Source organism: Ptychodera flava, chromosome 13 (assembly GCF_041260155.1).
Source record: "Ptychodera flava strain L36383 chromosome 13, AS_Pfla_20210202, whole genome shotgun sequence".
Taxonomy (NCBI): Eukaryota; Metazoa; Hemichordata; class Enteropneusta; family Ptychoderidae; genus Ptychodera; species Ptychodera flava.
Window position 1 is genome coordinate 18,511,674 of NC_091940.1, and position 27,159 is coordinate 18,538,832.

Here is a 27,159-nt window from a genome sequence, read left to right on the forward strand (position 1 = left end):
AAGCTTTGCGACATTGCTACGTCATCAGATGAGAGCTCAAGCCTCGATTTCGGGCGTCGTCGCGAGATCCTTCTACGTAGGGTTTCCAAAACCCGATAAATTTCGTTTGTTTGATTAATCGTACCAACGTTCCGTTCTGTTAGTTTTAGATATGTCGAAGAATGAGCAAGTGATGGTATTAGAACCCAGCTCAGAGCTGAGGTTTAGAGGTGAGTGTATGAATGTTGCGAAATGATGTAGTATCGACTGTCCTGACAGTGTCCGCCATATTGGAACTCATCAAATCTGATAATAATCATTGGCAGACTACTGTTCGGTATTTGTGAATTAAAGTTCAAATGCGTATTTGCAAGTACGTCCGAACATACCTTGAAACGTAGTTAACATAGCTGAGTATCGATATATTGGAGAATTTTATCTGTCAGCTTCCCAGCTAAGTTACAAGCGAAGCCCAAGGATGTCATGTGCATGTAGCACACGGTTATGACGCTGTAGGCGTGTGCTCAACACAGGAATAGCAAGGGTTTGCTGAAGTTTGCCTTGTGAGAAATTTAAGGTTTTTCCGAATTCAACATAACCGTAGCATTTCCAAATCTCATCTTATTATTTTAACTGATAGACAAACCGTGAAAGTGAAACCGATTGAAAATATTAGATTTACATGACTAGCACCCGTACACATAATCACAATCCACGCTGCACTCTGCTCTATAGACAAGCAGTTACACAGTTGTGAAGGGGGAGGGGGTTCATTATGTCAATGTCACACTAGTAAAGATGACTCATCCTGTATGTCTAGGCATTCAACGAACGAATTTACGAAAACATATCATTCTTAATCATCAGAATATGCATTGACCCATAGCAAAGCCCAAAGCTTGGAAGATAGTTTTACTTTTCGCTTTGCAGCCATTTCTTTCCAGTAGAAAGTTTACACGATCTGTGCCATAGCGGCGTAGATTAAAAATGAAACTTGTGAGGAGGCACACAAAAATGTACATTAATTGATTAGGGAACAATATTAAATGTGTTACGGGCAAATTAATGACACCCTCTCCTATCCCAGTGAAAGAACTTCTGAAATTTTTAGGCAAGTGTGTTTTTCACCGAGTGGTTATAGCAATGATGCAAATTACAATTAAGTGTTTTGCTGTAAAATATCCTGTATGTTTACTATCATGTTTCATTTCAAGGTCACTGTCATTTATTTCTCATATTCAGTGTGCAATGAAATGCTTCATGCAAAATCAAAATTGTCATGTCTTGCATTATTTTAACATGCAGCATGATGTCTGTATGTTTACATACATATTAAAAATTAGTTTTTATTTTGAATGGACATACAAAAAAAATGTTTGGACATACTGTGCAGGATGATATAAGAGATTGATAGTGCATTCTGTGATAAGTTGTAGTGAATTCTCTGGTTGTTGCAGTACATGAGCCTATTAGTATCAAACTATGGTCTAAGGGTCAGGGTCACATATCCACTCACAGCAGCTATTGTTCATTGCACACTTTTTTACTTGTAACTAACCAAAGTCAAATGAGGAAACAGGCCATAAAAGGATAACTATTGTAAATATAGAAGTTAAGCCTCAACAATGCATCTAATACATTTTTTGAGTCGATATTGCGATATGTGTACCTTTGCTGTACAGATCAGGTGAGGGTGAAGGATCACATAAAGTTCATTGCCCCTGTAAACATGAATATTTATATACCTATGTATTGTAAAGCTTGCATCTGTGTATTGGGCGCAGGAAACGACTGCTTGGTTGATGACTCTTGGCTGTGGAGCCAGGTGCCTAGCGTGATTATTTGAGAGAGCTGTTTCTATGAACTATCTGATAAGTATTCCCAGCAAAGATAGTGTAGTGATGACTGAATATAAGGCAATGTGTTTTCAATAGGTTATTTCGCCTGTTAACCTTCCTTTTATTAATTGTTGGCTGGTTCATAAAATGAGAATAGTTGTAGCCTCTTGTATCAATCGTTCAAGGTTCATAATAGTTCTCAGAAAAAATTTTAATTGTAAAAATTATGTGCAAATGTATTTGTGTATATTGGCTGTTATAAAAATAATCTTCAGTGTTGATAAATGTATTTGTGTTGACATTATGATTATTGCCCCTTCAATCTCATTCTCTAAGAAAACCTTGTACACATGGTACTGCCTACTCACCTGCCGAGGGCAGGTAAATTTTACTCTTGTATGCATGATAGGAAGGTTGAAATGATTCCCAAATGTTAGCTGTTTTTATGAGATCAGATGTTTGGTATTCAGATCAGGATATACAGTATGCAAGATTGCTTTGGCAAACAACTTTTCAGAGTGACCTCCTTGGATGTCTTGCCATTATTTTCCACAAGTTTCGTACACTGGTTGAATGAATAAAATGCCCAAAGAAATCCTTGGAATTGACGCAACTTTGTATGTAGCGATTAATTGAAAATGAAATGAACCTGAGCCCTGAGACCCTCCTCCCCTCTGTTAAAGAAGACACGGTGTCAGGCATTAACGTTCTAACTATCAATTGTTTTTTAGTCCCCGCGGACGAAGTCCGGCGGGGACTTATAGATTGGGTCCCGTCTGTGCGTCCGTCCGTCCGTCCGTCCGTCCGTCCGTCATCAACAGTTTCTCAGACACTGCTGAACCAATTTCGTTCAAACTTGGCACAAAGGCATAGCACTATGACCTACAGATGCACGTCGATTTATTTTGTGATACGATTGAATTTGGCCGCGAGGCGGCCATTTTGTTGCGATTTTTCATGTCTTTGGACCATAACTCAGACATCCTTGAGCAGATTATCTTCAAACTTGGCACAAAGGCATAACACTATGGCTTTCATATCCATGTCAAATAATTTTGCGATATAATCCAATATGGGCGCGAGGCGGCCATTTTGTGGCGATTTTTCATGTCTTTGGACCATAACTCAGACATCCTTGAACAGATTCTGTTCAAACTTGGCACAAAGGTATAACACTATGGCCTACATGTGCATGTCAAATTAGTTTGCGATACAATCCAATATGGCCGCAAGGCGGCCATTTTGTTTGCGATTTTTCGTGTCTTTGAACCATAACTCAAACATCCTCGTACTGATTCTGTTCAAACTTGGCACAAAGGCATAACACTATGGCCTACAGATGCATGTCAAATTATATTGCGATACAATCCAATATGGGCGTGAGGCGGCCATTTTGTTGCGATTTTTCATGTCTATGGACCGTAACTCAGACATTCTTGAACCGATTCTGTTCAAATTTTGCACAAAAGCAAAACAGTATGCCCTTCATATGAACACCAATTTATTTTGTGAAATGATCCAATATGGCTGACAGGTGGCCATTTTTTTGCGATTTTTTCATGTCTTTGAACCGTAACTCAAACATCCTTGAACCGATTTTGTTCAAACTTGGCACAAAGGCAAAGCACGTACTATGGTATGCATATGCATGTATCAATTAACCTTGCGATAGGATCCAATATGGCTGCAGAACTGCCATTTTGTTGGAATTTTGCATGTCTTTGAAGCATAATTCAAAGGTCATTACACCCATTTTGTCCAAACTTGGCACAAAGATCAAGCACTATGGCATACATGTCAATTTTCTTCGTGACATGTTCCAATATGGCTGCCAGATTGTAAATTTTTTTCCAATATCTCTGCCCAATGGTCATTTTTGAATTTTTTCATGTCATTGAGGCTTAATTATGCAAAATTATGCAAATATTCCTTAACCAATGTTGTTGAGACTTGGTACAAAGATAAAGTACTATGGCATACATATGCATGTCTACGAATTTTGTGCTATGATCCATATGGTCAAGAGACAGCCATTTGATTACAATTTTGGTGTGATTTTTTTATGTCTTTGAAACATAAACATGGGTCACTGTCCCTCGATGGACTGATTTTGTTCAAACGTGATACGAAGATAAAATACTATGGCTGCATTCTTGTGCACATTAAATTGTTTCATTATATGATCCGAAATGGCTGATGGCTGATTACAACAACATACCCAATCCCATAGCATTTCGAAAATTCCACCAAACCATGTGTATAGTATGTGCCGTCATGACACTAGAAGCAGTGAGGGCATCGTTATGTGTGATGTAATCAAAAGTTCCTTCAATGGTCATTACTGGCAGAGATAGGTCAATTTTATTGAACGTTCCTCAGATTACTTTATTATGCAAGTCACAGGCCTGATGCACCCGTTGCATCAATGTCATTCCACGGCGACCTAGACCACAGCTACCTAGACACCAAAGATTATAACAAAATGGACAAGCGGGGACTGTGTCATCAACGATGACTTGTCAGTTTTAAATTTGACTGGGTCAGTTGAAATGTTCAGTTATTACCTAATTTGTATTTATGTTATGTTGCCAATTATTCTACCTGTAATATTACTCGAGAACTACCATGTTGATCTTTGATTTTTTTCTTTCATGCAGGTCCTTTTACAGATGTTGTTTCGTCAAATCTCAAACTAACCAATCCTACAGACAAAAAAATATGTTTCAAAATCAAGACGACAGCACCTAGGAGATACTGTGTAAGGCCCAATAGTGGCATCGTAGATCCTAACTCCTCAGTGAATGTGTCAGGTATGCACCCAATTCATTTGACTACTGTAGCTACATGTGTATCCAGTTGTTTACATTTGTAAGAGGTGTGTGGTTTATTGACCTCTTGAATTGTAAACATGACTGTTTATATTGCGTCGTACTTTATGCATCATTTATGTGCAAATGAATTGTCATATTCACATTGTCACTTTCTCATACTGTTTCACCTTATTTTGCCATATCACTGGAAAAAAAATGATTTGTGTTGCATCCAATTTCAGCTTTTTTGGTAAAAAAACCCATCTGATTCCAACCTATTCTGCCATTTTTGCACTTTATGCTTATGCACCACATTACACAAAGCATTATTCTACCTGCATATAATTGCTAGACTCTTTGTGTTAATGTTTTATTGCATAGAATTGACGACTGGCACGTTTAGTCAGTTTACTACAAAATTTGTGTCATTGACAGAATAAATTATACGAACGATGGTTTTGTAAATCATCTGACAACACTTGATATGAATATTTAATATTCATGAAGTTGTCATTATTTTTGTAAATTTGCAAGTGCCAGCAAGACCATTCATTAGGCTGTAGCGGAATAGTAATGGAATTGTTTGATCTAATATTGTCATTAGCATATGTGTTGATTCACAGTCCCTCTATCCACCTGTCTGGAAACGCGGATTAATTTCTATTGTTAAAGGTGTTAATTGGTGGTACCGTTTGGTCAATCCGAAGCAACACGATCATTTCAGTGGTGAGCTCCATTTTAGGATAGAGGGACTGTGGTTGATTATAACATAGGTGACTGTTTTGGTGAATGTTTCTGCTCATGTTGAACAAAATTATGTAACAATAATGTGGATGTAAGAAATATTGCTATATACTTGTAAGTGAACACTACCAATATCAAATGTGTAATCTTATTCTTCCACACACAACTGGACAATTAAGTGTGGGCTTTTTGTTGATTGTAGTAAAACTCTATTTTGTAAAAACTTAAACTAGGTTATAGACATATCAATGTTGCTCCAGTATATGCCTTACTTGATCTGAAAAACAAATCTGCTTTGTTGTCACACTGCCATATTACCCACACAAATCAGTAGGACATCCGACAGTACCTACAAGTTTACACGTCAACTTTGATGTTCATCGTATATTTAAATTGACTAATTCATGGAACAGTGAGACTTCACAGTGTACAATGAAATGTATTTTGCGAACCAGTTGTTTGTCAAGAAAACAGTTTCATGATATACACAATGACTTGTCTGCCGCTGATTGTGTACCATCAGCATGGGCAAAATACCCTGCTTCTAACATTAGTGTTGCTAGTTTAATTAATCTTAAGATAATAATATTCAATATTATACTGTCTTTGTATTGCAGTTCTGCAATTGTCTTGTACTGTATCCCATCAGATTTTGATGATCGTCGATGTGAATTAAGTACACCAAAAATATGCTCATATTTAGCCAATTAAAATTCTATATGGTATTAACATGCACGTATCATTGTAATGGATAAATAACTGATTTGAATTTTAGAATTTTGATATTTGGTACATTTTATACAAGAAACGTTCGAGACATGGAATTGTTGCAGGATATCTTCTTAACTGAAGAAAATCAGAGATTTGAAATTTTGATTTTTAAGCAAATTTACTCAACTTTTTTTGGGTTGATTCTCTTTCAGTGATGTTACAACCTTTCGAATATGATCCCAATGAGAAGAATAAACATAAATTCATGGTACAAACAATGTTTGCACCACCAGGAGATATCGATCAAGAGACAATTGTAAGTTTCTTTCTTTTTTCCTCTGCCATTATGGTAATGTCACAGATAATAATTTCCTTAAAGAGCTTGATTCTTAATTTATAAATCAGACTATGCAAATGGGCCATTCATTTGCCTTGCTGTGATGTCTCAGCTCTATTGCTGTCAGCTCTCTGTTTGTACAGCCTGTGTTACATTATTCTTTAATAATTTACTGACAAAATTTTACAAAGTCCATTTTCCCTGGCAACAGTTGTACAGCAATTTGAACCCTTAAAGTATCAATTTTCCAAATTATTTGAATTGTCACACTTGGAAAGGGCCTGTAAGCAGTCATCTGACACAATGCATACACACAAGTGATACTATATTTGTAATGATCAGTCGTATGTGTTATGGATGTAAACATATCACGTATCTAAACCGGACGCATGGTTTGCATGACCAAAAATATGCAATGTCATAATGGTCAGTTATCCAGCCGTATTGTACTAAACTTAGCTGCTTATCCACACTGATGGTTTAGTTCTTGGCTGGGATGTGCTGAAAGGTCCAGTAGCTGTAATTTTCAATGATTTTTACCTCCCATTTGCCATACATATATGGCAATTGGGAGGTTATATGGTTGAAAAAAGTCTGTATGTGAGATGTCTGTCTGTATGTATGTATGTATGTATGTATGTATGTATGTATGGATGTCTGTCCGTCCAACGCAAAAACTCAAAAACCGCTGCACGTATTGAGCTGATTTTTGGTGTAGTGATGCCATATATGATGTAGATGTGCCGTTGTTAAAATGAACTTTTTAGTCCCATAGATATGCTAATGAGGTAGAAAAAAAAGCGAAAATGGTCAAAAATCAATAACTCAGGAACTACTCATCTGATCATTGTCATATTTTGGTTTTAGGTACCTTGGGCCCAACTCATTTAAACATATAGATTTGATGTCAATATTTGATGCTTTCTATTTTTAATGAATTTTTTTTTCTTTTTTTGCCATTTTAGTAAAAAATCTTTTCCTCTTAAACCAATGGTTGGATCGCTTTAAAATTTGGCGTGCAGGTACCTTGTGAAAACTCAAAATAGAATTCGTCAAAATTATGGCACAATTTGCATATTTGTATTTTTGGGCAATTTTTGCCATTTTTGGTTAAAAAAATCTTCTTTGAAACTGTGTATGCCATTACTTTCTAATTGGGTGTGCAGGTTCCTAGGAGTGACCTGAAGATGACTCTGTGAACTCAAGCTGAAATTTGCAAATTTTGTGGTACTTTTTGTCATGCTTTAAATTTGGTACACAGGTGAAATGAAATAGGTCATTCATTCAAAGTCAAGTACTGCCTGTGTGAATGAGTAGATTATGATTGTGCTGTTCCAGGCTGAGGTGCTATTTATAGGAATGATGCAATGTCCGACGGTAATTGATGTTTTAACTGAATTTGACTTACCTTGTATGTAACTCTTGTACTGTATAAACCCTATCAATTCACCCAGAAAAAAATAATTAATATGATTTTAAATAATTGAATTAATGAGGATATCAACAAAGCCAAAATAATTTTAGTGTAGAATTATTAGAATGTTCAACTTTTTTGACAGTTCATGGTGAAATGCTTACCATCTTGGAGGATTAAAACATGTAAAGGCAACTTTCCTGAATCCCAACTTTGACATATTCTGAACCATCATATATTGTGCTCTGTATGTTATATAAAAGAAATTGCTCATAATAGTTTGTCATGATAGGTTTGTCAAATAAATAGAGATAGGGAAAGTTCCAATTTCCATTTATGGTTGACTTGGTAAGGTAAAAATAAAATTTACTTTTTGAGGAAAAAAAATAGAGTGATCAATTAAAAGAGTGGTCAAAGTGATAGGGTTTTTATGGTAAAGGGTTTTTATGTGCTATTTATAGCAATTATGCAATCTGTGTAAACAGTGCAATGAAAGTGTTACATGATTCCTTATAATGCTTTTAATGACCTTGAACTTCTTAAGTTGCAAACATTTGTCTCTTCTGTGTGCTCTCTCTGAGTACCTACAGGCTCAACTTATTCAACAGAACTTACTTGCAATGTTAATTTGAAAGTTAAAATGTGCTTGGTTAATAGGATGAAATACTGATAAAGATAACCAGCTGAAGATTCTTTATAACCTGACAGATATGCTGTTTTTTATGACGTAAATGTTGATAAGCAAGTCTTGTTTACTTTAATTAGAATGTAATTAACTCTCATTTATGTTATTATAAGCAGTAGTATCAAGTTGATCAAGCTAACATTGACAAGTTGGTCGGCTGTTGAAGGTTAAAAGCTGTAAAAATAAATGTATGCATGTCTATCTGTTTGTCTGTCTGTCTGTCTGTCCATAGACCCGGGTTTTTTGGAGGGTCTATGGTCTGTATGTATGTATGTATGTATGTATGTATGTTAGTTATTATGCGCGGATGTATGTCTGTCAACATTAAAAACTCCTAAATCGCAGCACCTACCATCTTAGTATTTGATGGACAGGTGCATCGAGGGGTGGAGATGTGAATTTGTTGAAATAAACATGTCAAAGTCAAAAATATGCAAATGAGTGGGAAAAAAGGAAACATCCGGCAAATTGCTAAAACTTTGTAACCACTGGCCAGATTTGGTTGAAACTTGGTATGCAGGCTCTTTATAGTGACTTAAGTTACATTTCTTCAAATTGTGAAAATTTTGAAAGTTGTATTTTTTGGCGATTTTCCCATTTTTTGTCAAAAAATCTTTTCTGAAAGCACTCATCCCATTGCCTCGAAAACTTGTATGTATGATCCTAGGGTTGACCTTTGTCAGATTTGTTCAAATTGTGGTGAAATTTTCATATTTGTATTTTTGGGGCAATTTTTCCCATTTTTTGTCAAAAAATCTTTTTCTCCCAAAGTATTTGTTGGATTGCTGTAAAACATGATAGTCTTGATCCTAGCGTTGTTTTCTGTCAGATATGTAAAAGTCATTATGAGATGGAGCATTTCATATTGCTGGGGTATAAGATTAATATGGACTTGCAATGGAATTTTCTTAGTCAAGCTGTAAGAATGCAATGTCATGTGTGTACTAGTACTTACTATCATTGCAAAATGGGAGGACAGTGTCATTGACACTATTTTTTTTAACTATTTTGTTTTTAATGTCAGCAACAGTTTTGTTTTCTACTCGCAAAAAGCATGTCAAGATACACAGCTTTGAGCTTGTGAAATCAATCTGTATACATATTGACCCCACTGTTACTATTGTCAAGTTGAATTCTGGTCTGGACTAGAATTCAAATGTAAACAATAGCACTAGCAGTGCATTTTACACATGTATAGATAATGTGTTCACAAACTAAATAGTAGGTGTTTCATTATGCTTTAGGGAGTTTTTGAGCTTACAATTGACATATAAAACAAAAATAGTGAAAAAAAAAAACATTCAAAATTACAGCTACTGGCCCTTTAATTTTGAAATTCTGTCAGCTGTCATGTCTAATAGATTTTGCGTCCGAAGAAATCACAAGTAGTGTAGTGTTCAAGGAAGTGTAGTGTTCAAGAGTCTTTAAACCGTGTTGTCTGAACCAGTGACTCACATAATGCATGTACAGACCACAGGCCCCAAGGGCCAAGTTTACAATTGCTTCCTAGGCAAATGTGAATGTCGTGAGAAAATAATGCTATTATATTTGAAGTTCTGTACTGAACAGCAGCAGTAATTTGTTCTTCTTTTAATTTGTGATCAGTGCCCTTTGTGGAGGGTTGAAAAGCAACAATTATAGGGATTAATTTCATGAATGTACTACAGTAACTGTATGTCCCTCCTTTTCACCTTGAGTGACACAAAAGCCTAGCAATACCTAGCACAGCAGGATATCAAAATATAACTGTTCAGTGAGACATGATACACTGAGAGAACAAAATTACAAGAGTTAAAAATATAGACTAGTATCTGTACATTTAATTTGTCACTACACAGATACATACATTGTTTGCATTGCTGGTACGGAGATAATTAGGACTAGAGGGTTTGACCTGTAAAAATATGCAATACATCTGTACTCTTCATGATTATGTATATGTCACAATAAGAGAGATTTATTGTCTCATTTTTGCTTCGCAAGGACAACTGCTGTAAAAAAAACCAATTAGAGTTTTAAAGTATGTCATATTACTTCTTTGAGCTGCTATATTTTGTCAATTGCAGATGTGAATGCAAAGTTAGTCTTTTTTATTTCAAAAGATATAAGGGGGAAACAATTAATGAGAAAAGTTGTGGAAATGTTATTGAATAATACAATTTAATAGGGTATAATATTCCCCAGGGTCAAGGTTTCTTGACAAGGATTTCCTGTGTAAGTAATCCAATATACGATAGTTATTTACTGTTACACATCTGGGTAAAATCAGGCTGATCCAAGTATGATGATTTCTGTCACATAAAATTTTGTAATAAGGAACATTTACCTGTCAAAACATTGACTGTTTATATCATGGTCATATCATGGTACATTTTTTATTCCAAGTGCTAATATTTTTGCAAAGGGAAAATAATTATATTTTTTTATCATATTTTCATTACTTTTAATCTTTAAAACAAAAGTTTTTATTTGTCTCCCTAGAGTGAATTTAAATACTCTGAGTAATAGCACTACTAACACAAATAATTGCGTACAATGTGGAAATGATGTAGCTGACATATGAATTCAAGTCAAGACTAGTATTCAGTTATCAACAATAACGTGGGACATCAGATACGTACGGGCTATATTGACAAATTGAATGGTAGTCATTGAAAACAAAATAACAATGTATTGTACAAGAATAATAAAAATCCGGAAAATCCATCAAAAGTTACAGCAGATTGCGACTTAATTTCCATGGTCACCATTCATTTGCATTGTCAACCCTGCTGCAAAAAGCCAAACAGTTCTGTCGCAATATCAGTACTAATTGTTGTCGTTGCTCGCTTTACAGTGGAAAGATGCCAGCGGGTCAGACTTGATGGATTCCAAGCTGAAATGTGTATTTGAACTGCCAGTGGATTCACAACAACAGGTATGTTAATGAAACCCAACTTTTTTGTTGTAGTCTTCTGGCAGACTTGCCAAACATTACATTCAATTACTTCATTGTTTATGTCTTGCTACACATACTAGTATGCATACATTTCCGATGGCCTGTATACATCAAAATTTATTCAGGCCTTCATCATTATCAACTCCTTCACTGCCCATTCCCTTGGGGTAACATTGAAGCGCATGGAGTTGCTTGCAGTCTTAGGGTATTTTTCCTGGAGAATTGAATTTGAACAGCAGAATTTCACTTTGTGATGCCCTTTGCTGTCATTTTGTTTAAAACTGAATCAATTTTCATCAGCTTGTTTTGACCTTCATACATGCAAAGATGGAAAATCAAGCACATATTTTGAGGAGAACGTGAACTGAAGTATGTCATATATTCTTTTTAATTGGAAAATTTGCTCAGATGGTTGAATATAAATGTGGAATGCATGTTGAAAATGTAGGCAAACATAATTGGCCATCATAAGAATGTTTTTAATGTCTTTTCTGTCAATCACAGATATTGATGTCATGGTGATATTTTTCCAATCGATTATAACAGTTCAGAAGAGCTTCGTTATTCATTGACATTTGACTGTGTGGCAGTTTCCGTGTTTGATTTAATTAATGGTCATTCATTGACTGATTGAGCCAAATAAATGTGGAAGGTTCGGAAATAGTATTTGATCAACATATTTTTAAAGTCATTGACATAGATGACTGTCTGCATTTCATCCGTCTTCACTACAGTACAGTCCACGCAGAACCTGTCATTGTGCTCGCATTTTGCGAGCACAATGCCAGCACTCTAAGCGCATTATGCCAGCACAATTGGGTGTGAAGTGCCAGCATTTTACGAGCACTGTGCGAGCACTTTACGGGCACTGTGCCCGCACTGGACAAAATGTGCCCGCACGATGCGGGTATTGAACTCAAAAAATGTGTGCCCAGAGGTAGTTGTCGGTGACAACATTGCTACACTTGCCTAACTGAAATAGCGGCGGCTGGGAGTAACTGAATAATCTTGAGTCCTAAACCAGCTCCAAACTCTCTTTGTCTGCCTAAGGCAACTCTAAAATCCATAAAAAAATCTTAGTCGTAGACAGGTCACAGTAAGATATTATCACATGCGTACAGTATGCGTACAGCTCTGAAGAAATCTACCTCAAACTCTGCTCGACCTCGACACTAGACCTCTCACGGATCGTGGTCCAAGGTTGGAACACGGACGTGTAGACCGTGGTTGGACGTGCTTTGTGAAAAATTGCAACAAGTGAACATTATTGTGGCCATTTACAATAAATAAAGTTCATGATACGTATTAGTAATATCACAGGCACAGACCACATATGCCAGGGGAATTTTCTGAATGAATTCGTCATTTGCCGTATAGTAGACATCGTACATGAACTAAAGCATGATTGCGAAACCTGATACATAGAAGAACCAGATTGTAAACATTTTATATTAGGGAGGGTGAAGAATAACAAGTTTTGAATTGTTGCCCGGTCAATTGTTGTATTTGAAACAACGCATCCTTTTTACACAGGTAAGGAAACGAGAGCGCCCAGGAAATAACAACCAGCATCGAAATAAAATTTGTTTTTGAAATCAACAGCTTGTATTTTTGTCCTGAACTTTTTACGATTACACGAACGACTTTGCTCTGGATCCGACTGTCTATAGTAGACACTGCAGTTAGCAATATAGAGTCACTATCATACTGAAGTAAAGTCAGCGGTGATGGTGTAGGAAAATGCAAGTGTTTTCATTGGCTTACTGATTTTTCGTGCTAATTCTGCCGTGTTTGTCGCAAAAAAAAATCGAACTGAAGTTTCGAAGGTAGCCGAATCGGCGAACCATTTTGCTGAGATGCCAAGTCCGAGTTTTGTAGAGGGACCGTGGTCCATGGATGTCACGTACAAAACTACATCCGCGGTCTGTCCGGTGCTTGTCCCTTTTCAAAAATATCTGAGCCATCACGCATGCACTGTGTTGAAAGAGGGTCAGTAGTACACTCTACGACTAAACCAGGCACTGAGATGCCAGAATGTGAAACGAGAAAACCCAGTTCCAAAATGACCTAGAAGTCGCGAAAGTATCCAGACTGCAAACTGCATGCCCTGTCCGATTGGGCATTTCCAAGCAAATGGCTACCGCTAAGCCCGAATGTAGTCATCGTGTAAAATACAATTCTAGGCTTCGGTGAATTAAAGCAGGCGGCTTTATCCGACGGGAAATATGATGACAGAAGTTCTAAACTTTATACAGGTCCTGTATTGTATTACGATGTACCGTCCCTCCAGTTTAGTGTAGAAAGTTAAAAGCATAACATTTTTAAAAAAAAAAGTTATATCGATTCGATACATACTATTAAATCTGAGACTCTTTCTGTCAGTTTTGGGCTGCTGGTCTTCACAGCAACTTGCGTCTATCGGCTTTAAAAAACGTTCAAAATTTTCGGGGTAGACTTGAGTTGATAGTGCACCCCTGCGTGAACGTCCTTGGACCAGAACTGCGACCTTTGTTTCGTGACGAGTCAAACATACATTGAAATAAATGTACCAAAATTTACAAATTGAAGTGACTTGACTGAAGTAATTTCGTGGTCAACATGTATATGACGTTCAGAAGTGACAGACAAAAAACGTGAATAATTCCATTTTGTCGAATTGAAAGCCCTCTGTGGGACCGTGGTCCGATAAAGTCCCATGGGAGCATAATGCTTCGAGGAATTCGCCTGCTATTCTTGGAAACTGCTGGTTTCCATAGCGACCATGCGACGTATAGACCATTGACTGTTGACCGATGCGGTCTCGTTCAATAAAACATTTTACATGCCGAACTTCACTTTGAACCAAAGATTCGAGTCATATAAAATGATGAAAATAGCAAAAAAACCTCAAAAGTTGTCATTGTCTGAGTAAAAACGCACCATACATTTTCCCATACATATCAAGGCTATATACTGTCAACGTAATTCAATTCTGCAAACTCAAAGACGACGAACATGTTCTTCAATAAATCGCATAACCCGTGGAGAATGTGTCATAAACAATACATTTCCAGAAGTTCTCCGAATGGTGAAAATTGGTGTCATACATGCATCTCCGCGTTAGCGCCCCGACCAAAACTTTTATTGCAGTTTTAATCAGGTGTAATATTCAGACAATCGCCGGTTCAGATTTTTTAATTTTAGGGGGTGGAAATAAAAACATTATCTTTGAAATCCTTGTGTGAGTCTCATTTATTCCAAACTTTTACTCGTAATTCCTTCTTCAAATTTGGTGGCCCTTAAAAGGCCAACTTGTTATGTGGCACATTGACTTTATTTTGTTTTAGTTTTTGAATAGTCAAATGCATTGTCGACATTTAAAACTGCGTCAAACAACGATTTAATCGCAAGTATTTTTAAATCGTACCGACTGTAACACGAACCTCGGAAAGTTAGAGAATTTTTTGGTGCTGATGTATCCGTGGATCAAGGCTGATACCAGCATGCATTATCAAAAAACATCCAGTACGTTAGTGTTTCTACAAGTAGTGATACGTCTGCATTACTTCAACACTAAAATGTCGCGTTCTTTGACACGTTGATGCGAGAAGCGACATCGTTCTTTCGTTACGACTACCCATTGCACTGAAGTTATGACTGAAGTTGGCAGTGGGGAAAATGCCGCCAATGGTAAGAGTACCCATGTTTCAGCGTGGTTGAGTTCATCTAAACAATAACCCACTTGCAGATTCGAAACGTTAAGTTCGTGGATTTATGATTTCTTCAAAAATTACGGAATTATTTTTGTAAAAAAAAAATATTTATTCCTTTAAAAGTGTTTCCGAACTTGATAGTATACACCAGCAATGTGATCGCAATTATTTAAACAATCATGCCGACGCGAATCTTTACTGTAAATTGTTGCATACGTCGATGACCTTTGTGACCCATCGCCTGATCATGCTGATTAGTGCGCAGACGCTATTGAATAGGCCGAGGACAATGTCTGCTCTGGGTGGCGATTGCAACCCACGTCAAGTCTTCAAGGTCATCTGGACGAGTGCAGTGTAGCAAAATTTGACGTGTTTCCCGGGCAACTCTTCCCGTTTCGGCCCCAAGCTTTTGTTCACAATGTCGTTCTTCTGGTACCTCAATGTATTATTCGATGTGGAGGGAATGTCGTCGCCCGAACGACTGTCTGTCACAAAATAAAACGACACTGAAGACCTGTGGTGACGTAATAGACTTCACTGTGATATACTAATAACGTTCAGAGTCGGAGTACGATTTAGAACACACTGCACCGTGCGTATTTTACAGAGTTTGATTTGATCAACGTAAAACACGACATGAAAAAGACATATTTTTCTGCAGCAAATAGTTGGGGGCGGGAAACATTTGAAATTCGGTTCGTCAGGTGTCGACTCGAACGGAAAATACTATCAGAAACTGGCACAGTGTTTTAGTTTTCGTCACTAAAAAGTTAGGGTTGGAACAGTTTTTGAATATCGGACTTTTTGGCATGGTATTGTCTGACATTATCACAAAAAAGACGTGATATTTTTCAAGATTTTTGGCCCCGATTTCGTTCGGAGTGCATGGGAACAATTTGACAAATGGACCTTATCGGGTATTAGCTCATATGTAAAATATAAGCAGAAGCCGTATTTTTTTGTAGTTTTTTTTTCAGATGGTCGTAATGACCCGGGAAACAAATTTTAATGTTGGACTTTATCGTGAAGCACCGGTGGCGATGAAAAATTACGCGGCGTCACTGTAGTTTGTATGATTGCGTTGGCAGTATGATGATCATGACTTTCTCTACATCGACTACCATGTTGTCCATTTAATATTTTTCGTACGGAATATCCGAGGAACGTATCAAAACTTCATTGAGATCTCGGCATGATCGGCAAGAAAACCAGTCGAGCGCTGTCGCCCAAAACGAATATTTTGTTTTCATGTCTGTGGAGAAAATTCAAGTTATTACTTACGAATATGGTCAGTATACTCCACTCACATTAATCATTTAATTTGTGCCACTAATAGTGATAGTTGGCTAGAAAAAATGCTGATAGAGACGTTCGGCTTGTGAAATCATTGAAATTTACGAGGACAGGTTTACGAAGCAGAACCTCAATCGCGATTTTTGTGCTTCCCAGTTCAATCGTTCCGTAGCCTACATCAAAAGGAAAAACCAAACCATATAAGAGTATGCGTCTTGTAGAATTTTGGTCTTTCCAGGCGTCACACAAAACAACCTCACCTGCATGTACATACCGGTAATATCATTGTGATAGAGGGACCGCGATTACTGTATATCGAGAAAGTATGACGCGCTACAGGGGAGTAAGCAACGAAACGTAATTTCTGACCTCCTTTCATTTAATTGTATGGCATAAACATGATAATGTGAACCGAAAATGAGAGTCACGATTACGATTAGGCATGAAAAAGAGGAAGAAAGCCGTGAAACTGTCACAGAAGTTCAGCATTTTTAGTTCTAAATCGTCTTTTTTGACAATTGAAAAAAAGAATATGAGCTCGTGTAGACTAGAGTGATTCAAGTTCACAGGCATTCACTTCTGCCATGATAAATCGTCTTCTGTTATAAAGTACACATTTTGAAAAATAGAAAACAGATCAAGAATTTTATTGTTGTGTTGACTTGTCTTCTACGATGCGTTACGGTTATGGCAACAACTTACATGTACCTATCGTCACCATCACAGCCTCACTCAGTTTCTTCAACACCACGTCTCGCGACCAGTGATGTCATCTTTATTTGAGAAATTCGATAATTTTCGATCGGACTCGATCTTCACAGCGCACCAAGTCAGAGTAACAATTTCACAGTAACAGATCATGCATTGTACGTAAAGAGTTTTCACTTTACCCCCGGCCTAAAATCGTACTAGTATTGTAAATGACACTAAACGTCGCAACTCCCACCCAATCAGCAATGGGTCAAAGTTCGGCTGAGCCGATGACAAAACCCAGCTCTACAGTAGCCACTTGTACGTCCACTTGTTGCAATTTTTGTCCACAAGAATGAAACTCTTACAACTTACATTCTCATGCAACAGCGTTCAACTCAGCCATACATTCAAGGTCAAGGTGTGAATGTGCCTCACATTGCAACAATGCCCGCACAGTGACGATGCGCGAATCGTGCCCGCACACTGCGGGCACACTGCACTTTATCTGCCCGCATACTGCTGGCAATGATGCTCGTTTCGTGCGCGCACAATGCACTTTTTATGCGGGCATTGTTCCCGCACCAGTGACGGGTTCTGCGTGGACTGTACTGTAGATGTCTGTCTATTTGAATATGGCTTAGTAGAGATTTTGGTGAGAAAATGGCACCATCATAGGCATATACACCATTGGTAATAATATTTAACTCTGGTAACTTGTGCAAGACTTTCCCTTTTTGAGGATAATTCTGCTCATTTCTTTAACAACTGGCCAGGTTTGCTTTGTTGTCCTAATTCCTCTTCACTGAAATTCATGAAATGCAGAACTGAATTGCTTATCATATTTGTGTCACGATTGCATAAAATATATTTAGCCATGATTCAGCAATTCTACTGGTACACATTGGAACCTGGGAGAAAATTATAGAGTAAGTTATTATTTGGCTCACAGGGTTCAGCACAAAGGGATTTTGGGGGATGGGCAATCTATTCATATCCTGATAAATGAACCAAATATATTTTGACAACAAAGGGATGTGCAAATTATGCATTGTTATGTTAATTGGGCATCCCTCTGATTTTGAAGACTGGAGAATATACTGGGCTCAAAAGTGTAGGACCAAAATGTACCATTCCTCCTTGAATTGGCATATGTTGGTTTTGTGTTCAACGTTGTGAGAAAGATATCCAAAAATGAATACTAGGCTTAATTATTACTCCAGAATAGAATGTAGCACTCTGCGTCAAAAACCAGAAGACACTTACTCAAGAATAAAATTTGGCACTCTATCAAAGAGCAGAAGAGGCTTGTCCTAGAATAACATGTGGCACACTAACTACTGCTGTGCTCTCAGAAACCGGGTGGTAAATGATGTCCGGTATAGCGGTATAAAAATTCTTCTCAACAAACTTATGTACAGGAATATATGTATTTTTATGTATGTTTCTGCCAGTGTCTATGTATTTACTAACTCCATTCAAGTTGAATTCAAGTTCCATCTTTTACTCATCAGGTTTAGAATATAAACTGAGTTTGACCCTTCTGTAGTTACATGTATACATGTATATTGAATGATATTGCCATATTGAAAACAGTCTGTTATTTAAAGTGTATATAATTAGTGATAATAGTGTATGTATTGAAAATGTACCTCACTGTATATGTGCTCAGAACGAATACATGAATTGCAAAGATGGTAATCATTATATACAGCATCTGGGAGAATAATTTTAAGTGTTTGTGATACTGACATCTTCTTGTGTACCTTTTGCCCCGTTTGCTTGAATGCTGTATTCTCCATACACAATTTTTCCAGAACAGAATTCAAAATTGAAAAAACTGTTTGCTGTATGTGCTGATTAGATAAAAAATATTTGCATGGTTCAAATCTGTTGCCAAGTGTGGATTCAGAAAAGCATTTTCACAAACTTCACTGAACAGCAAACACTTGTTGAAAAATTATTAATGAAAAATCTCATGTGAACTGAGAGCTACATGTACATATTGCATAAATCAAGGCTAATTTTACACAATACAATTGTTCATACATGTTGTTAATAAGGTTATCACTGTCCACTGATTTATGTTTTGGTGTTTTTATGTACACAAGGATTTCTACCTATGGATGGAAAGGATGGATAAAGCAAAACAAAAACAACCGAACTAAAAAACAATAGTTTGTTGTCTGTGTGGAGATCTTACTCTTAAATTGAGATGCATTTTTCAGTCAGATTCTCAGAGCTGTAGTTAAATCCAGATATAGAGTGAACGACTCTTCTATGTACATATGACACAGCAGATTGGATATCACCAAAACAATATTTCATCCTCCACCAGTAGATTATTGATGACATATGTAATTGAGGTCTTTATCTCATCCACATGAACACATACATCTCAAACTTCACTCTTCTGGAATATGTTGTGTCACATCAGGCTTCTCTCTGTCTGTAACCTTTACATATATGCCCTACTTTACACTGTCCATCATAAGATTATTTGTCTGTTGACTGCAGTCAGTGAACTACATATACCCTGACACTGTTCACGATGCAAGACCTACATTCTCCAAAGTCTGTTGCAAGGACTTGTCAGGGATATTTGCAGCGAACACATCCTCCATCATATTGTCAAAATGACACCGTTGTTCACTCTCATTTTTAAATACACATAGAAAATAGAGTATACCTCTAACACACTAACAACCGCTCCATTACACGTACGTGTACATGTTGCCATTCATCGTGGCAATAAAATGTTCAATATCATAAGACCTTCATTCATATAGCATTCTTCACGTGTTCACATCACTACACATACATTTTCAATATTGATATTTTACAACTTTCCAGCAACTTTCAAAAGGGATAAGCTCTTTGTGTATATTGAAATTCCTCAAAGTGGCCAGCATGTTTTTGGTGTACGAAAAAACTGGGTATGTCTGTATTTAACCAGTAATCTTAGCTAAGCATGTTGAATACCTACTTTCAATTTCACATTGTAATGCTTTTACTGCTGTCTTTTTTATGTAAATATTCCGTTTTGAGGTTGCTTGTTACACAACGTGGCCTAAATGGTATACTTTTAACAGTCTCTTTCGAGGGAAAGGCAGTTGATTTAGAAGAGTTGAAAGATATGACACTGAATGCTATAAATATGAGAAATATTGAAATATGATTGCATACAGTACATCTGCATGTTTTGATTTGATTTTGCTTTTTTCTATCGCCTTTCTGTCCTGTCTCCTTGGTGTTATTTTTTTTCTCTCTCTCTTCCATGTTGGTTAATGTTGGGACTGCTAAACTTGCCGTGTCTGACCAGAATGATCTGGATTCTAACAAATATCAGGGTGGAAAGGACACACAGACAAAGCCAAACATCAAACCAACAGAAGCCAGGGTTCAGAGCCCAGCGAAAGCCAGCAACATGTCAGAAGCGGACTACCGCAGAGTGATGGAGGAGTGTAAGCGATTACAGTCTGAAGTTAACCATCTCAAACAAGAAAATAATGTTCTAAGGGTAAGAGAGCATATCTTTGTTGGACAGAAAATTATTTGATGGTCTTCTCCTGAAAACTGATACACAAAGAACCTGAGAACAGTGAAATAGTGAAGGGTATAAGAAATGACTTTGAAGGCAGTAAGCGTCTTGAAAGTGAAAGACTTCAACCTTTGCTCCAACTTTCCTAAAACATTCTCTCTCCAATTCAAGAAAAAAAGATTAGGGTTATCCGTGCAAATTTTGGTCCTAAGGAAACAAATTGCCTTAAATTTAATGAGATTAGACATTTGAAATGGCTGCCATCTCTGTGTCAACTCTATGGAAAAAAACAAAAGTTTTGATTGCACAAAAATAAGACAGAGGAAAGTTTACTTACTCATAGAGCTTCAAAGTGAACCTGTACAAGTGGTATATCAGAAAAGCATTGTGAAAGTTTGTGAATCCCCTAGGCACATTCTACCTTAACCTGTATAAGAATTTTGTAGATTTACTTTATCTCGGGCGGTTACCCCAGGGATATTTGCTCACTGGACACCTACCCTAACCCTAGTCCAAGCCCTAGCCCTAACTTTTTGATGCTACATTTCCAAGGGGCAACTGTAGTGATACCATTTACTTGTTAGCAAAATTTGTCATGAAAGTGATGCACAAGATAGCAAAAGTTTTTTTGAAATTCATCATGTATTCAAAGACAATACAAATCTATGATTAGAGCGTGAAAACCAGGTCGTGTGTAAGTTTTACTGGGAGATGCACCAATTCTTGATGACTTGTATCCGTCTTGCAACAAAAGAAACGAGTGAAATTAAAAATCAAAACTTACCATACATATGCAATGACTAAAGAAGGGACTAGGGCTAGAAATGTGGTTTTACAGTCAAGTTCTGAATCTTATTCTGTGTGTTGTCTTACAGGACGATGGTGTACGCCAGCGCAGAACAGCATCTGCAGATGAAGATAGTTACAACCCACATGTAGTAAAACAACAACAGCAACAAGCATCAGGCTTCCCCCCTGTTCTGTATTTAGTTTTAGCTGTCTTCTTCGGTATTGTCCTCGGCAAATTTGTGCTGTAAAATTTCATTGCCAATGTATTTCCCGAAAACGTCTCTTTAAGAAAAAGATATGCAATTAGAAACTTTCCTTGCAGCCTTCCAATTTTCTCAACATATGATGAAATAAACTTGCCCTATGCCATCTATGATACCTCTAGCCGGTCTTCAAACACCCATTACTAGATATTCCATGCTTCATGATCGAAAACAAAAATCAAAATTCTCACTTGCATAGAGTGCTGCTGTAAGAAAGTAAATAACCATTCTTGTTTCTGTGTCTGGAACGTACTTGTGGTAACCCCTAGAGTTGTAGCAAAGTGGCAATTTACAGAAATTAATGTAGATTAGAGTATGTGAACTAGTTCAAATGTTAAGGTAATGTTAGATCCGGTGTTGTGGGAAATTTCACGCTCATTGTCCCCCATGTTGTTATAAAGAAGGGGAACACATAGCATCAAAAATTTTCCTCATAGTTAGTTAAATTAAATTCCGTTTTAACAGTATGTTACAAAGAAGTTAAAATTTTCAGATTCAGTTTCTCTCATATGAACCTAAAAAAAAAGGAAAAAAATGTAATTTGCATACAGAACGTGCCACATAATTCTCAAGTTTTTGGTTAAATGTATAGAGATGTTATTATTTAAAACAAGGGAGAGGTGTGGTTTTAGGGGACAGGCTTGCTACCAGTACTGGTTGGGCAGAGTGGATGAAAGTTTTTAATGGCACAAAGGGCACATGATGTGTTACAAAAACAAGATATTGCGGGAAATTCTACATTGCATAAAAAGACAAACTAAACCACCCCTGTCAGTTTTGTGCATGCATATGGTACAGTAGTTTTAAAATATGTAGGGTACGTCGCTCGGAGTGCTTTCTCTGAAGTGTAAAGCAATCTTGTCGATACCAGAGACTAATTAGCCTCAGAGATACAATTATTTTGTTGATTTTAAAATGTACAGATTGTCATCCAGTAAACTTTTTTTTTCTCTCGGAACTGTTATGATGTGAAATAATTTATCTCCACACTTCCTTTTCTTCTGTGCATCACTGATGGTCTGTGAGCCGAGCTGTATTTTTAACCTCTGCAAAATATGTTGGGCACCCACTATGGTGGTGGCAATAAGGTACAACCCAGTCACCCCTCAAGTTCTGTGTTTATGAGTCCACTCACTCCATTGAATACAATAGGGTTAGATCAACTTTATGGTGTTCTGGAAGGGGGAGGGGGTTGGAGCTAACAATTACGCTTTTTCTGTGGTAACTCAATGCAACTGCATGATTGCTGTATTTTCTCGCTGGATATGCGGTAAAGTGGAGTGTAAACTTCTGACGTAAAGTCTGTATTGCCTTTGGCTGTATGGTTCATGAGGTTGCAGCATATGACGAAAGACCATTCTGTTTATTCTAATGGCATTGTCAACTTAAACAAGAGCTGGTATTTCATTCAGCAGAGACTCCTGCAATGTACACAAGTCTTCACGTATCACAGACTGACTCGGGCATTCATTTTCACAAGCCTAGCTTCTCAGCTTGCAACAAATTGTTTTTGTAGACTGCTGAAAGGCCAGACTTTCCACCTTTTGTCAATATTCACTCGACATTTTATTTTCCTTTTTTAAAGATTTACATGTTGTCGTTAATTTTCCATGCAAGACAGCGAAGCCATTCTCTTCGTGTGGCACACAAATGCAAATTTTTGCATCCAGTATATGTCAGATACATAAGAAATGCAGTGCAAGGCGGCTGTGAAGTGCTAACTCTTGTTATGTTAAACTGCCAACAGAATTTGGCTAAAATTTGCATTGTAGATCTTGTCTTAAACTGAAAGATCTGTTGCTCTTTGCACGGGGAGCGTAGAGAGCGCCCTCTAGTGACAGATCTTTCAGTCTAATCTTGCCTGTGATGACCATTGTATTCTTATTGCAATGTCATGAGTCACTCCACCTTCACAATGAAAGGAATACTTTTTAACTTTTGATCTTATTCCATGATGTTTGAATGACCCTGTTCAGTTGTTCATGTATGACAGGTTGGTTTAGGACATGTAAACTTCTTATGTGAAGCTAGACACCTGGGTATAACTCATGGGTGTTCTTCTGTTAAGATTGACATGATATGCCCATTTTTCTCATGAGCTCGGTACATTACTTCATCACCAATTCTTTGCAAAAGACTAATGAAAACGTAACAAAGTTTACAAAACGGCAGAGATATTGGCGGATCACGTAATGAATGTGCCTTGCTGAGTGCGGCAGACCAAGAAGACAAAACACAAGACAATATGACACAGCGTTTCAAAGATTTTACAAGAAGGAGGTACCGATAGATTGCCATCGTTATCCAACTGCAGGTGTTGAAGCCTTCACAGCACAACACTTTGCAAGATCCCACAAAGGGGATGTACATTATCAACTAAAAAAAGAGCTCAGACTTGGCACCGAGATTGAAGCTGCAATATATTGATTTATTTTATGATTACCTTTTGTGTTCACAGAGTTCTTGTGTGATTTAACAACATTAATATTTAACAGGTTTATTTTCAAATATGGTGTTATTTTAATTCATTTAGCATTAGCTGAAGAGATTTAGCTGTAGCATTCTAAAATTAAACCTTTGTCATAATATAAATATGCCTTCAAATCATAAGGGATATAATAATATAGAGAATTGGAGTATGTATAAGCCAGTAGTTAACAACCACAGGGGTTCGTTGCATATTACACGTTTTCAAGTTCCACAAAAAAGAAGTCCAAATTGGCTATTTGAGATAGCTTTTTTTGAGTAACCTGACTTTCAAAATTTATTTGAAAGCTTATTAAAAACTTTCTGTTCATTGAATTCAGAGTGTTGGTGTTTCTTGTTTGTGTGTGTAATAGGTTTGACACGAGTGGAGATTACTAGACAATAACCTTTGGATATGCAAACCAGAAGAGTACACTTAGGAAGCCTCTTGCAATGTTCTCTTTCCTCCAAATCTAATCCATATGACTGCCAAATTTACCACAACTTAGTTTTACATGCCTCGTATATCGAAGGTTGTGCGCTCCATAGGATTCAATGGTAACTCATTTATGACGTCGCTGGCCACATAGTCATCATTGGACTTAAAGTGAACCAGAACTATTTTCAACTTGACAACTTCAGGATTAAATCATGATCAAATTACATCAAAATACATCTTTCACTTACGAAATACTGTTTTTACAAGATTATACGAAAAAAATTCATTGAATCGAATAACAGTGTCAATGCGCCGTTCGATGATGAAATCGTTCTATTTTTTTCAACAGATTTTAATCTAGAAAGGATATAATTGTCATTTGTATGTAAACCAAAAAATTTGGAGAAAAAATTGTCAGAGATGCTTGTGATAGTAACACCGTAGCCAAATCATGGGACCGTGTACCCTTTGGGTAGGAGACCATTTGCCCTCCTCACATCGGGCACATGGTCGCCTACCCTGGGGTACATTGTCCCATGTTTTGGCTATAATATATAATGCAAAAAATTATCTACTTCAACTGGTCTCCCACTTGCCATAGATTTTCTTTATCTGTGGTCCCTCAGTACAATGGCATGACTGTGCTCGATCATAACTGTGTCATCTAATGTGTGTAAATGTCAGTGTGTATGGCAAATTTTATTCCTCAAGAACAACCAACTTCTGGCTCTCATAAGGTAGTATGCGCCTGGAAAGTGAATGACTTAAACTTTTGCTCAAACTTTCCCAAATGAAACTTTCAGCCATCATGCTCTTACCAAATCAAGAATAAAATCAGGAGTCACGGTGCAAATTTTGTACTAGAGAAACAAATTACCGGACATTTACCTAGTCTGGTTCCCTGACCCATTTCTACTGCTGGCTGCGCTTTTATTGAAAATAGGCTGAGGTATGGGCTAATGTTTCAGTCAGAATTTTGACTGCATATTAATGAGTACAGTCACCTGACAAGATCATGTGATCAGCACATTTGCACAGTGCTGGCAAGCTTGGAAACTAGATGATGAAACATCGAATGTTGCATGGCTTCACTTTTTCTGTTCTTCTATGATGGTATTTGGTGGTAAAATGACGATTATTGTCTTTGATTTTTTATCAGACGCTAGACGTGACCGGGTGCAGGTGACCATGGTGACCTTTTGGCATGTACGACAATGACTCAAATGCTTTTCATTGAATGTAAACATAGGATACTTGGTTTGGGAAACTATGGAGGTAAAATTACTCCATGGGCATACAAAATCTAAATTTGGAGGTAGCTCCAAGTTGGAAATAAATTCAACGCAATCACTGCTCTCGTACTATTGACCAATGATAGACCAATGCCCATTAGAGCCCATACCTAACCCTATTTTCGTTAGCAGTGCAGCCAGCAGTAGAAATGGGTCAGGGAACCAGCTAATATTTACCAATATTTGAAATTCAAAATGGCTGCCATCCCTGTGTTAACTCTACGGGAAAAAATTAAATTTTGAACGTTCGAAAAACTAAGATTGTGAAAATACTTCTTACTCCAAGAGCTTTAAAATGAGCCCCCACAAAAGGTAGATCAAAAAACAATTGTTAAAGTTTGGGAGTCTGTGTCCCCAGGGCGCATTCTACCTTTAAAGCCACAAGTGTGAATGTAGACTAGAAGATTTGTCTCTGAAAAGGCTTTTCTCTCAGTTGAGGGACTGCATTGAGCGATGGATTCTTCCTCTTCAGCACAAATGTAGGGCAGTTATGGCAGCAAACATGTCCAGTGAGCAAAACAAGGCAAGTGTTTAAGGTTTGGATCATCCCTTGTTACTGCAGCAGGCATGACCCCGAGGTGACCTCACATCAAACAATATCTTAATTGACACTGCAAAGCTGCTAATCCACAGGCAGGTATGTATTGAATAATTCCAACCTTCCACATGAATTGTGCACTGCTAAGTAACAAAGTAGGAGTCATACAAAGAGCACATTATGCAAACAGGCTTTTTAATGAGCTACGTTGCGAGGAAGTGGTTGATGGCAATTTCTCAGAGTAATCCAACCAATTATGTCTACTTGACAGTAGTGAAGTGAAAAGCCAATCTAATTAACATTAGATGTTGAGATGGGTAACATGTCCAGCTTTTTAGCTTCATGCTGTCAATGATGCAAAGCTTATATACATGTAATAGGTGGATGTGTTCCGGTGTCTGTCATCTTTTTACATTCCAAGCTTCTCCTTCAAAAATGGCCTGTCTGATTACTTTAATATTTGGAGTACAGGTCCCCATGGATGACCTGAATCGGATTTGTTCAAATTGTGATGAAATATGCAAATTTGTATTTTGAGGCTAATTTTGCTATTTTTGGGCAAAAATCATCTCCTTGACGGCTGGTCAGACAGCTTTAATATTCGGTATACAGATCCCTAGGGATGACCTTATTTAGGTTTGTCCAAGTTGTGAGGGAATATGCAAAGTTTGTATTTTTAAAGCAAGTTTTGTCATTTTTG

At 37.2% G+C, this 27,159-nt stretch overlaps 1 protein-coding gene across 2 annotated transcripts; it reads left to right on the forward strand.

The window, feature by feature from the left end:
• LOC139147702 (vesicle-associated membrane protein-associated protein B-like) lies at window positions 1-24,526 on the forward strand. Of its 2 annotated transcripts, none has more exons than XM_070718865.1 (6): window positions 1-209; window positions 4,475-4,627; window positions 6,295-6,398; window positions 11,355-11,435; window positions 20,454-20,651; window positions 21,548-24,526. In XM_070718865.1, exons 1-6 carry the CDS (start codon window positions 152-154, stop codon window positions 21,707-21,709), a joined length of 756 nt encoding a protein of 251 aa, XP_070574966.1. In that variant the 5' UTR covers window positions 1-151; the 3' UTR covers window positions 21,710-24,526. The 2 variants fall into 2 exon arrangements, with proteins under 2 accessions (XP_070574966.1, XP_070574967.1); XM_070718866.1 differs by having other exon boundaries at window positions 10-209; window positions 20,481-20,651.
• The last annotated feature ends 2,633 nt before the right edge of the window (window positions 24,527-27,159 follow it).